The sequence below is a fragment of the Bufo gargarizans genome, chromosome 3, assembly GCF_014858855.1.
Source record: "Bufo gargarizans isolate SCDJY-AF-19 chromosome 3, ASM1485885v1, whole genome shotgun sequence".
NCBI classification, from domain to species: domain Eukaryota; kingdom Metazoa; phylum Chordata; class Amphibia; order Anura; family Bufonidae; genus Bufo; species Bufo gargarizans.
The window spans coordinates 390,205,163-390,219,707 of NC_058082.1; the positions used below are offsets into that span (position 1 = coordinate 390,205,163).

At 41.9% G+C, this 14,545-nt stretch overlaps 1 protein-coding gene across 1 annotated transcript in view; it reads right to left on the bottom strand.

Moving 5' to 3' along the window:
* MPC2 (mitochondrial pyruvate carrier 2) overlaps nucleotides 1-14,545 on the bottom strand; it is a 54,342-nt gene that overhangs the window by 7,183 nt on the left and 32,614 nt on the right. The window contains exons 3-4 of the mRNA XM_044285666.1: nucleotides 9,715-9,799; nucleotides 8,535-8,646 (exon numbers count right to left, since the gene is read on the bottom strand). Coding sequence (XP_044141601.1) covers nucleotides 8,535-8,646; nucleotides 9,715-9,799 — 197 coding nt within the window. The remainder of the gene's footprint in view (nucleotides 1-8,534; nucleotides 8,647-9,714; nucleotides 9,800-14,545) is intronic.

The window sequence follows — 14,545 nt, forward strand, 5'->3', positions numbered from 1 at the left end:
GTGGCTGTAAACTACAGAATCAAGGCAATAAATAGAGTCGTTTGGCAGTTAACCCTTGCTTAAAATTAAAACCCTGGCTTAAATTAAAAATCTGCCCAAAAAGTGGAATTCTGAAATGTCATCTCTATTTTCCATTAATTCTTGTGGAACACCTAAAGGGTTAACAAAGTTTGTAAAATCAGTTTTGAATACCTTAAGGGGTGTAGTTTCTAAAATTGGGTCATTTTTGGGTGTTTTCTATTATGTAAGCCTCACAAAGTGACTTCATTCCTGAACTGGTCCTTAAAAAGTAGGTTTTGGAAATTTTCTGAGAAATTTCAAGATTTGCTTCTAAATTTCTAAGCCTTCTAACGTCCCCAAAAAATAAAATGTCATTTTAAAATGATCCAAACATGAATTAGACATATGGGAAATGTTAAGTAATAACTATTTTGGAGGTATCACCATCATAAAAGTAGAGAAATAGAAATTTGGGGAAAAAAATGATAAATAAAAATGAAATATTTTGACAGAATTTTACCACTGTTATGAAGTAAAATATGTGACGAGTAAACAATCTCAGAACGGCCCGGATAAGTAAAAGCATTTTAAAGTTACCACAAAGTGACATGTCAGATTTAAACCCCCCCCCCCCTTTTTTTTTTTAAATACGTATTAGCCCCCTTAGGGGATAGAACCTTTGTCCTATTCACTCTAATAGAGCTCTATTAAGGTGAATATGATCTCACACTCTCTCTGCTGCCCTCGGCTTCAGTAGCGTCCTGGTAACCGATCGGAGCCCCGGGATTACACTGCTAGGGCTCTGATCGGAACTGCCACTGCAGCACCAATGAAGAGGAGGGGAGGGGACCCTGTGGCGACTGCCGCCAATGTTTTTAATACTGGGGTGGTTGGGGGGGGGGGGGGGCCCAACTGTGCCACCAGTGTTTTTAATACTGGGGTTGGGGTGGGAAGGAACGCACTGTGCCACCAATAAAGACAAGTAACCTTTTAATACAAATACAGGAGATGGGTGCCGAAGGCTGAATCACATAGCCGGCACCTGACCTCTATGACAAGGTGTTGCGATCCGCAGCAGCTAACCCCTGCCACCGTTACCCGCCTCCTGTATTTGTTATACTTATCTTCATAAGGTTACTTATCTTCACTGGTGGCACAGTCCCTCCACTATCCTCATTGGTGGCAGCGGCGGTACAAAAGGGAGGGAGAGACTCTCTACTTCTCAACTGTGCTGCTGAGGAGAACATGGAGTGCGCTGAGAGCAGCAGGCGCCATGTTCTCCGATACTAGGCTGCACAGTAGCGCTACCTAGTATCTATTAAATCCCAGTATCGAATCGATACCGGCACATAAGTATCGATTGGGTGCAACCCTGGGCGGAAGTCCTACAGTTTACTATGAAATAAGAATATCTGAAAAGATGTGGATTCCAATTGAATTTTATTTGGTGAGTGTGCATGCTTTTTATGTTCTCGCAGACTCAAGTCCTTGTCAACGGGGATGGCCAGTTTGCAGTGTTCGCCAACGAACACATGCGATCTGCCATCTTTATTCCCAAGCCCAGCAATGCAGAGGCAAGTTCTTACCTGTGCCTGCGCCGCTCTGAAACACATGCGGTCACCGTCGGCGAACACTGCGAACTGGCCATCACTACTGGTCAATTGTATTTGTTCTTCCTATTTAACTCTGGGCAGGGGAACTAGGCAGGGGTGTCCGTTCCTGTTTGTGTTGGCAGTGGAGCACCTAGCCCTACTTATCTGTTAGGACAAAAATTATAAAAAGGAGATATCCTTAGGGGGTGTGGAAGATAGAACTGGCCTATTTGCCGATGGCGTGATACTTTTTATGTCCTCCCCTAGGGATACCCTCACAAGGGCCACTGCCATGATTAAGGAGTTTGGAGTATATTCTGGCCTACGCATTAATGTGAAAAATTGGCTTCTCTCTCACTTAGGCCTCGTTCCGTGGCCGTATTGCAGGCCACATACGGCGGTTCCGCACTACACGGAACCCCACAAAAGCACTCCTTTCCGCAAAATAAATAAAATAGAACTTGTTCTCTCTTTGCAAAACGGACAGATCGCGTGCCCGTGTCCCGCCCTTTATATAGAAGCAAAATAGAGCTAAACTACAACGATCTACTGTAATAGCAATCAACACTTGGCCTACTATTGGAATGACCCTTGCTTGTAGCCTTTTCTAATCCTGTCTTCCAGCAATCCTAGACCTTTACTATTACTTCACAAACTAGCCTTACAGGTTTGGACAGCAGCTAAGAGTATCTCCCACTATGATGAGATCTCTTTTGATATTCCACTTTGGCATAGTCTCACCCACTTCAAATGTGACCACGGCGACTGAGAGGCCGGAAAACCGGAAGCATGTGTTTCACGGGCAGGAATACCTCTCCCCGGCGGATATTGAGGAAGTATTCCATGTGAATAATGAGCCTGATTTAGGCTTTCTGGCTCATTACTTGTATATTACAAGTAAAAAAAAAACATATATATATGTACAAAAAAATAAATAATAATAAAAAAATATCACCCACCTTTCTCCAAAATAAAAACACTTTAAAAGGACTTTTCACCACTCCTGACATGCCTGTTTTAATAGCTGTGTGTATATATCTATACATTATATGTAAATTAACCTTAGATGAGTCCTTGCGATGCGCTCACTCGCGCATCGCAAGATTACGGCGCTCTAGTTTTAGGCCGTCGGGGAGCAAGCACAAAGAGCTATATTGCGGATGTGCTAGCGGCGATCTAGCAGCCCACGTCCTCAGCTCTATACACAAAATCAAGGTGACAGGTTTCCTTTAACCCCTTAAGGACACGGCCATATTTCACCTTAAGGACCAGGCCATTTTTTGCAAATCTGACCAGTGTCACTTTAAGTGCTGATAACTTTAAAACGCTTTGACTTATCCAGGCCGTTCTGAGATAGTTTTTTCATCACATATTGTACTTCATGACACTGGTAAAATTTTCCCACAATTTTCAAAAATTGAAAATTTCCAAGTTTAAAATTCCTCTACTTCTATAATACAGAGCAATACCTCCAAAAATAGTTATTACTTTACATTCTCCATATGTCTACTTCGTGTTTGGATCATTTTGGGAACGATATTTTATTTTTTGGGGATGTTACAAGGCTTAGAAGTTTAGAAGCAAATCTTGAAATTTTCAAAAACCCAATTTTTAGGGACCAGTTCAGGTCTGAAGTCACTTAGCGAGGCTTACATAATAGAAAACAGCCAAAAATGACCCCATTCTATAAACTACACCCCTCAAAGTATTCAAAACTGCTTTTACAAATGCTGTTAACCCTTTAGGTGTTCCACAAGAATTAATGGAAAATAGAGATACAATTTCAAAATTTCACTTTATTTGCAGATTTTCCATTTTAATAATTTTTTTCCAGTTGCAAAGCAAGGGTTAACAGCCAAACCAAACTCAATATTTATGGCCCTGATTCTGTAGTTTACAGAAACACCCCATATGTGGTCGTAAACCGCTGTACGGGCACACGGCAGGGCGCAGAAGGAAAGGAATGCCATACGGTTTTTGGAAGGCAGATTTTGCTGGACTGCTTTTTTTTTTTTTGACACCCGGTACCCTTTGAAGCCCCCCTGATACACCCCTAGAGTAGAAACTCCAAAATAGTGACCCCATTTTAAAAACGTGATAGGGTGGCAGTATTGTTGGTACTAGTTTAGGGTACATATGATTTTTGGCTGCTCTATATTACACTTTTTGTGAGGCAAGGTAACAAGAAATAGCTGTTTTGGCACCGTTTTTTTTTTTTTTTTTTGTTATTTACAACATTCATCTGACAGGTTAGATCATGTGATATTTTGAGAGACCAGGTTGTTACGGATGCGGCGATACATAAATAAATATAAAAAGTACATATTAGGTATCGCGGCGTCCGTATTGACCGGCTCTATGAAAATATCACATGACCTAACCCCTCAGATGAACACCATAAAAACTGTGCTAAATAAACAATTCTTTGTCACCTTACATCACAAAAAGTGTAATAGCAAGCGATCAAAAAGTCATATGCACCCCAAAATAGTGCCAAACAGTCATCTCATCCCGCAAACAATGAGACCCTACCTAAGATAATCGACCAAAAAACTGAAAACTATGGCTCTCAGAATATGGAGACACTAAAACATGATTTTATTTTTTTTCCAAAAATGATATTATTGTGTAAGTTTTACACAATAATATTTTTGAAGCAAACAAAAAAAAAATGTTTTAGTGTCTCCATATTCTGAGCCATAGTTTATTTTTTATTTTTTTGGCGATCGTCTCAGGTAGGGGCTAATTTTTTGCGGGATGAGGCGACGGTTAGAGTGGTACTATTTTGGTGGGGCAAACGCCTTTTTGATCGCTTGCGGTTGTACTTTTTGTGATATAAGGTGACAAAAAAAAAAAAGGTTTATTTAGCAAAGTTTTTTTTTGTTCATCTGAGGGTTTAGGTCATGTGATATGCTTATAGAGCTGGTCGATACCTAATATGTATACTTTTGTTTCCCCCCTATTTTTTACCAATTTTTTTTTAACTTAATTTGAGGAAAATGACGTTTTTGTTTATTTTTACTTGAAACTTAATTTATTTTGGGGAAAACTTTATTTTTTCACTTTATTTTTTGTCCCACTTTGGAACTTGAAATTTTGGGGGTCTAATCCTTTACAATGTATTCCAATACTTCTGTATTGGAATGCATTGGCTGTATGAGTAATACTGTGTGTATTACTTATACAGCTTCCGGACCGTGAGATCCAGGGGGCTGGATCTCACAGGCTCATCACCGGAAGGCATCACTCTGCCTTCCATGGCACCGCAAGTAAAGCCGCAAACTGCATGTTTGAATTAACCTGCGGTTTGCGGCGATCGCCGACACGGGGGTTGGGTTCAATGATTTGAGCAGGCAGCGGGTTCTGATCACCGCCCGCCGGTGATCGGATATACACAGGTTGTACCCGTACGCCCTGTGTCCTGAACAGGTTAAGTGGGGAAAATTGGCTTCTAATTTATTTTTATTTTTTTGCCTTCCTCTGGTTCAACTTGCAGAATAACAGGCCGAACTGGATGGACAGATGTATTTTTTCGGCCTTATAAAAACTATGTTACTATGTAATGCTGGAGCATCTATTCTTATGGCTCTATGTTGTGGGGGGGAGTGTACCTGCATAGTCTGAAAATGGCAGCACTGACTGGATACAGTGAGTATGTGAGGGAACACACCTCCAACTGGTTACCGCCCCTCTGTACCATTACTGCAGACGGATAGTAATTCATTCATAACTTCTAGTTGAAACAATAACGGAATGGCACAACATAGAGCCATAAGAATAGATGTTCTAGAATTGTTATTACATGGGGAATGTATGGAGCTATTAAAACAGGCGTGTCAGGAGAGGTGAAAGGTCCCCTTTAATAAATAAATATGGACAAAGCTGCGTGCGAAAAAGAAGTATAAAAACACTTATCCCATACGATGAATGGTGCAACAGAATTTTTTTGTTGTTCAATTCACCATTTTTTTATCACTTTACCTCCCAAAAAATTAAATTATGTGATCAAAAAGTCATAGACATCCCAAAATGGTAATAAAAACTACAGATCATCCCACAGAAAGAAATGAGCCCTCAGATTTCCATAGACATAACTATAAAAAAAAAAAAAAAAAAGTTATGGGGGTCAGAATAAATTTTTTTCAAAAGATTTTTATTTTATTTTATATTTAGTACTAAAAACGCAAGACAACATATGCTCATATGGCATTGCTGTCATTGTACTGACCTGGAGAACAGCACAAGTCAGTTTTACTACATAGTGAATTTCGTAAAAACAAAACCAATAAAACTGCAATTGCATTTTGTCCCCCCAATTCCACCCCATTTGGATTTTTTCCAGCTTCTTAATACATACAGTATTAAATAGTGCCATTTTTTCCAGCTTCCTAATACATACAGTATTAAATGGTGCCATTAAAAAAATTAGAACGTAAAAAACTGCTGAGGCAGGAAGGGGCCTCATTTCAGTTATTCCTCATTTTAGTTATATATACACCCATTGTTTTGCACTGCGCTCTCAAGGCAGATGTTTATTGAAGGAGCCATTGGTTTCTCAAGTATCAGTTTCTCCTTACATAAATAAGCTGATACAGGCTTACATAGTACATCACTGTTATTTAAAGGGCTATTTTCATCTCAGACAATGGGGGCATATCGCTAGGATATGCCCCCATTGTCTGAGAGGTGGGACCCGCACCTCTCTAAAACGAAGTCAGCAAAGTGGTGGCCAGGAGTGCCTGCTGCGGCCACCACCAAACGTTGCTATTGCCCCATCAAAAATAGCCGAGTGGTGCTATTTTTGGAATACAATAGAAATTAATGGGAGCTCACTGCGCTTGCGCGGCCACCTCTTCTATTCACTACTGTGGGGCCAACGAAAACAGCTCAACTATTTTAATTGGCCCCATAAAAATGAATTGAGGGCAGCCAGGCATACGCGGTGCGCCATCCTTCACTTTGCCGGCTGGGTTTACAAAATAGGTGTGGGTCCCAGAGGTGGGAGCCGCAACGATTAGACAAAGGAGGCATGTCCTAGCGATATGCCCCTATTGTTTGAGATGGAAAACCCCTTTAACTATAGAGAATGGGCCGTTCTAGCACTACACGTTGTCAGTGGTGCTCATACCCCAGATCAGATTTTTGGCTTATGATATGAAAGTGCCCTTATGTCTTCAAGTAACCTGATGAAGGGGAGTGTTTCATCCCCGAAACGCGTTGTTTCCAATTAAAAACAAAAATAATCTATTAAGACTGATCATACTGGTGGATTTGCGCCGATGCAGAACTTCTTCTTCTCTTTACCCACAAATTCTTTTGGAGGGACTGGACATCCCAGCCAAAAGATCCCAAAAATCTGCGGCTGCAATCCTGGTTCAAATGGTCTTATTTTTATCAAGTTTACAGTAGCGTTGTGCCTGCTGGAGCACAACCCTATAAGGTGAGTTTGGATATTTCTCACTCTGATATCCCTATCTGGTGCTTTGAACATACTATCCTATTGTGCGCTCCTTTTTTTCTCTTTTCCCTTGTTTCCGAGGGAAATTTAGATTTGTCCGTGCTTCATACTTATGTCTTCAAGGCATATTCTCTTCAAGACATAACTGGGACAGTCATTCCACAGATGTGTTTATTTGGCTTATTGCAAGAAGAATTATGGTTACATCATGTTAGTTTTTTTCTGAAAGAAAAATCATTGTGAGAAAGACCATTGCATTACGAAGGACGGACTCTTGTCCTTTTACTATTTGTAAATGGAAGGCATGGAAGGCAGTAGTATGCTCATTGGTATGAGCACCACTGACAACGTGTAGTGCTAGAACATCCCATTTGAACACACTGTATTCACTTATAGGAAATGCCCATCAAAATTTCAGAAAGTCTGGGGAGACTGGTTATACTCACCTCAGACTCAGTACTCCTTACAGACTTAATATTCAATCTAATAATTTCTTGGTATATTTTGTCCACAAAGATCATTCATCTTCTTTTGGGAATCAAAATCTTCAAATTCTTCACCTGGGAATGCATTGGTCTTCTGGTCATTATTTGATCTACTGGCTCCTGCCGCTATGGACTCACTTTATTTTTATTTTTTTATGTTCATATCTGGGACAGGCAGATGAAAAACTCTCAAAAAGCATTGGCCCAAAGTGTGCATAAGGAAGAAGGGCAGCTGTCGGAGCACTGGCTGGATTCAAGTCAATGTTGTGAACAGCAATTTGGTGGAAAAGAGAAGCACAAGTGAGGAGCTCAGGAGGCACTTGCCTGAGCCCCTTGCACTGCCAGCTGTGCTTTATTTCATTGTTTTTTTATTGTATTTTTAATAGTCCTGCTAGAGGACTAGAAGCTCTGATCAGTAAACTCTAGCATGCCCTAGGACTGTGATGGCTAACCTCCGGCACTCCAGCTGTGGTAAAACTGCTTGACTTTTCTCAGAACTCCATAGAAATGAATGAAGCATGCTGGGAGTCGTAGTTTTACCACAGCTGGAGTGCCGAAGGGTAGCCATCACTGCCCTAGGATATGCCTATGAAAGACATGGGGCCCTTTTTTGGCCAACTGCTATCATGGACCATCCTTTATAAACTGCAGCATTTAAGGGGATAAACATCAAGGATCTGAAGTTTTTTTGATTCTTATCACCATTGTGTTGAATAAGTGGAGATGACAATTACGATGTAATAATATATCCATTTGCTGTATGTGATTAACAGCCAAGGAGATCTGGATCAAATGCCATTCTCTGGGATCAGTAAAAAAGATTCCCAAAAGGAGTCTGGGCTATTCTGATCTCAAGAGACAGAACTGATCCCATCCAGTGTACCACATTTTCAGATCCTGTGCAAAGTTGTCATATGTGCATTAACTTTTCCTAATACTACAAAACTGTGACAATTAAGCTGATTAAGGCGCTCATAAGTATGAAGACTGAACACATACCTCCATATTCTGAGAAGTTGAGACCCGCCTGCACAGCCAACAAAAAAGTTCACAGCAAAGAGAGACCAGTTTTTAGGGATAATAACAAGGGAATAACGTGACCAAATCAGTCCTGGCAAAGGGAAGAAAATAAATTGTTATTGTGTAAATGGAAGATACATGAATAAGGCACAAATAACATGTTAGACGTATGCCAATAAAGATAAAACTTTACATCATCACGTTAGTCTACCTTTTAAATACTAAGGAAATTGACAGACGCTAGTGAAATTGATAGACAACAGAGGCTTTCGACCATAAGCAGCGGAAGGGGTTTTCTAGTATCTAGATATTAAAGCCACTCTTTTCGATGCCGACTGATACGACTTCAGCCAACTGTAGCAAATACAAATCCACACCGGGAGCTCTGCTTAACCCAGCACTGACAGTCTTTCAAAAATGCAGACTTATGTGTTCTCTTTACCTCACTGTGCCAATATTGTATGTGAGTGAGCAATAGAAGTCATCCTCACAAGTTGCTGGTACAATACCTTTTGTTACTTTCAGGTCTTTAACTCATTCCAGTATAAAATGGTACATCATGAGGGACGCCGATACAGACGTCGTTCACACCCCCTCCTCTCCACGCGACGTTTCGGGAGAATATGCCCCCTTACTCATGAGTACAGGTGCCACAGGACTAGCAGGAGCACACGTCACTGCCCCTATCTGCTCGGCTCAAAGCTCTTGGAGGGTCTCCTTCAGAGATGTCATATGCAGAGCTATCAGCAGAGTGGAGTGGTCCCAGGCTCCTGCCCTTGTCTGTTCCAATAGAGCTTGCCATAGGCCAATGGTGCAGGGTATCCTGCCGCAATGTCTATGCAGAGCTTTGAGTGGAGCAGGCACAGGCAGTGTTGTGTGCTCCTGTCAGTCCTATGCTCACTGATGTAATGCAGAAAGTATTATTACCGAGTAGTAGATGTGGTTAGAAAAACAGCAAGTTATATAACAATGAAATGGTTCTCGTATGCAGTCATTTCACAATGCATTATTTAACCTAAAGTTTACTGGAATTCTTCCCTACACAATTTCAAGTCATGTATTTGCGGCTTTCACTATTACCTTAACTATTTCTACAAAGATATTGGACAATCTTTGTTCCATTCGCTCCTAAAGCACCATGCAATATATAACAACTTACCAGTAGCCATGAGAACTCCAGACTGAGCTGGGCTTAATTTATCCGCTGGTCTAGTCATATCTGCTAATCCAGCAAACACCAAACCCTAGAGTACATACAAAATATAAAACAATTTACAATATTGCAGGGAAAAGCAGTAAAGTATCATTTCAATCAAATGTTCACACCCTCATTCCGTGTAGTGTGACCAATATCTTTCATTGAATGAGACTGCTAGGTGACAAATAATAAGGCCCAGACTCTATGGCCATATTACACATAGTATTAATGGTACGTAAAAATTACACTTCATCATCTTTTCAGGTGTCAACCTATAGGTGCAAATCGGTCGCAAAATAGAGGAGCATTAGCATGTTCACATGTGATCTATATGTGAAAAGAGAACAAGGAGTGCACAAAGGGGCTCTTCTAATGCTGCATTTACACTGCCCAATTGACCGGCAAATTATCGGGAACAGACGTTCCTACTAACGCTCGTTCCCGATAATCTGCCCATTTAAGGGTACTTTCACACTAATGTTGGTGTGATCCGGCAGACAGTTCCATCGTCGGAGCTGCCTGCTGGATCCGCCGATCAGTGTGACAACTGACAGCATTTGTAGACTGATCCGGGTGCGCATCCGTCTACAAATGCATTGCAAGAACGGATCAGTCTGTCTGCTTGTCATGCGGAGGGACGGATCCGTCTTGCAGTCTTTTTCACAGTTTCCCGGATCCGTCCTTCAGTTGTTTTGCAATGCCGGATCCGGCACTAATGCAAGTCAATGGGAATTAATGCCGGCGACTGATCAGGCATTTTGGACGGACATAATACCGCAGCATGCTGCGGTATTATGTCTGGCCAAAACGCCTGGCAGGGACTGAACGGAAGGCATACAGATGCAAACTGAACAGATTTCTTTCTATTTAGAATGCACTGGGATATGCCTGATCAGTTCTTTTCCGGCATAGAGCCCTTTTAACAGAACTCTATGCGGGAAAAGAATAACGCTAGTGTGAAAGTACCCTAAAGGTGCCGCCGATCACTTGATGCTCATTGGGTGAAGCAATCTTTCATGCGGATACCTAAATCATCGTTTCTGGCCAGTAGGTCTTGCTGCCCAGAAACAGGGGAGATTTATCAAAACTGGTGTAAAGGAAAACTGGATTATTTGTCTATAGCAAAGAATCAGATTCCACCATTCATTTTCTAAAGGAGCTCTGAAAAATGAAATCTAATTGGTTGCTATGGGAAACTAAGCCATTTGTCCTATACACTCTATATGAGGAGTGATAGCAGTAGCCATTGTCCGTCTCCATACAGTGGAAGTGATCATTGGGTGTAAACAGGCATGGGATCCAGCCGGTTCTCTCCGGTTCTGCCGAACCGTTTGTTAAAATTACAGGCGGTTCGCAGGACCGGTGAGAAGCAGGGATCCCGACCCGGTCCTGCAGCTGCGCCTGCACCAGTGGCGTAGCTATAGGGGTGGGGGCGGAGCGGAAGCCGAGAGGAGAGGCCCTGTGTGACGCGCACTGTGCAGGGCAGCTGGGCAGGCGAAGTGAGGAGGGGCCGGGGGAGCGGCTTCAGTTGAGGTGCGACGCAGGACTTAGTCACGTACCTCACTGTGACCTCCTGCGGCGGATCTCGCGAGATGACGCGGCGCGGGAAGGCACAGTGAGCGAGGCATTGGTGACCGCCTGTACCAGGATGCCACAAGCTGGAGAGAGGTAAGTATTAATTATTTCTCCTAAGCAGGTGCCTACTCCACCTTCCCCTCATCCTGACCCAATGTTTAGATTCTTTTAGCCAAACAAGAGTTATGGATGGGGTTGATGACAATATTTAAGGTGGCCACACACAGGGAAACACATCTATTTTGCCCACAGAGTAAGAGCAGCTTTTTTAAGCGGTACTCCACTATGTAATGGCCCCCTCTTTATTATTAATGTAATGGCCCCCTCTTTATTATTAATGTAATGACCCCCTCTTTATTAATGTAATGGCCCCCTCTTTATTATTAATGTAATGGCTCCCTCTTTGTTATTAATGTAATGGCCCCCTCTTTGTTATTAAAGTGGGGGCCATTATATTAATAATAAAGAGGGGGCCATTATATTAATAATAAAGAGGGGGCCATTATATTAATAATAAAGTGGGGGCCATTATATTAATAATAAAGAGGGGGCCATTATATTAATAATAAAGTGGGGGCCATTATATTAATAATAAAGTGGGGGCCATTACATTAAAAATAAAGAGTGGGCCATTATAATAATAATAAAGAGTGGGCCGTTACAGTAATAATAAAGAGGGGGCCGTTACAGTAATAACAAAGAGGGGGCCGTTACAGTAATAACAAAGAGGGGGCCGTTACAGTAATAACAAAGAGGGGGCCGTTACAGTAATAACAAAGAGGGGGCCGTTACAGTAATAACAAAGAGGGGGCCGTTACAGTAATAACAAAACAAAGAGGGGGCCGTTACAGTAATAACAAAGAGGGGGCCGTTACAGTAATAACAAAGAGGGGGCCGTTACAGTAATAACAAAGAGGGGGCCATTATATTAATAATAAAGAGGGGGCCTGTAAATATGTCGTGACTGTGTTGCATATATATGGTGTATGTAAATATGTGTCATGACTCGTGACGCGCTGCGTATCCACCGCTGAGTAGGGAACCTGTTAAAAATTTGAATCCCACCCCTGGGTGTAAATACAGATCTGCACCTCCACTGAGGAGCAGACATTTATCTGGAAGGAAAGCTTCATTCCTGATGGTCGCCCACTCCTGCTGACTGTGTACTTTAAATTAATCTTTTTTACACAGAGTGACAAAATGACAGCAGCAGTAACAATTAAAACACATAAAAAGTAAAACAGTACATAATGACACACAAGGAGAGGCTTCAGGTGAAGCCCACCCCCTAATTCCCCTACATCCAACAGTAAATAACTTAACTAAACGAGGTGAGAAAACGTGCAAACATAGCTCAGTCAGAATATATAAAAAACATGAAAAGTTGTAAAAGCAGTAATACCCATAGGATCTTATATCTTCATTCAGCAGGACCTGCGCTGACGTCACTGCACTCACCACGCGGTGAGCACGATTACGTCAAAGGTCCTTTTGCAGGTCCTGAAAGAATAAGAAAGAAGACTATGCCGGCTGCGCAATCAAGTGGAGTAATTTTTTTTTATTTTTTTTAACCCCTCAATCGACATTTTAGTAAGCATTCTGTATTAAGAATGCTATTATTTTCCCTTCTAACCATGTTATAAGGGAAAATAATAAAACCTACAGAACACCTAAAGCAAACTTCAGTGAAGTCTGGGTACCACATTCAGTCTTTTCTCGCGCGCGTGCAAAACGCATTGAACTCGCGCGTGCAAAACTGACCACCAGAACTCAAATCGCAGTCAAAACTGACTGCAATTGCGTTCCTACTCGTGCGGTTTTCCCGCAATGCATGCTCGACGCATCCAGAGCAAATCTGGGACGCCTGTGTGAAAGAGGCCTAAGGAAGACTAAATATTTCTACCTTTCTGCATTATTGTCATATTTTATATGCATATCTACTAAACACTGCATTGGTAACCACTGTGGAACGCATGGCTGTAATGTTACCTGTGTATTCTAAAATATTGTCTGGTCCTTAGAACATGCGCTTACTGGTTCTCCTATGGTGATAGAATAAGGGGAAGATTTATCAAAACTAGTGTAAAGAAAAACTGGCTTAGTTGCCCATAGCAACCAGTCAGCTTCCATCCTTTGGAAAATGAAAGGTGGAATCTGATTGGTTGCTATGGGCAACTAAGTCAGTTTTTCTTTACACTAGTTTTGATAAATCTTCCCCTAAGCTTCTACCTAATTTTTGGGATTTGCGCGCAGATTAATTCTATCTGGTTGTTGTGACTACGGCACATGAATCTGGCGCCTTAATGTCCCAGAGTTCCTCTTATAGAGGTCCAGGATCCAGAAGGTACAGCTCCACTTTCATCCCTCACCTCTCAGTTGTTTGAATTTGACACACATGTATAGTATGTATTCACACATTTCAGCAGCCATAGTAGTTGGTGACAAGTGGAGTCATACACCCCTCCTCCTGCCCTCCCTCTGGAACGCTCTATGGTTATTACTGCTTTTACAGCTTTGCACATTTCTTATATAGTCTGAGCTATGTTTCCACATTGTTTCACCTTACTTAGGCATTTACTGTTGGAAATTGACATAAGTAATGATACACAAGGGTATTTATGTAATTATAATGTGCTTTATTTTTAAAGTTTTCATTCTATTGTTGTTGGGTGGCATTTTTGTCAATTTGTGTAATAAAGGGGTAGTCTCATCACAGACAACGGGGGCATATCGCTAGGATATGCCCCCATTGTCTGATAGGTGCGGGTACCACCTCTAGGACCCGTACTCACAACGAGAACGGAGCGGGGAGAGCTATGGCTGGAGGACCCCAGATTTCCCATACGCGGCCCCTGCTCCAATTAATTTCTATGGGGCAGACGGAAATAGCCGAGCCAGTGTTTGGCTATTTACGGCGGCCCCATAGAAATTAATGGAGAGCAGCTGCACATGCGCAGTGCACCCTCAGTTCATTTCCCCGCTTTGTTCTCTCGGTGCGCTCCCATTCACTGCTATGGGAGCAGCGCTTGGTGGTGGACAGACCCTGGGAAATACCTATCAGACAATGGGGGCATACCCTAGCGATATGCCCCCATTGTCTGTGATGGGAATACCCCTTTAACTGAGTGCTCAACTTCAGTCTACACATTCTCTTGCTCTCTTTCTGTGTATACGTTACTTTTTTAGGTGTGTTGGTTGGAGACCTTGTCTCATTTTC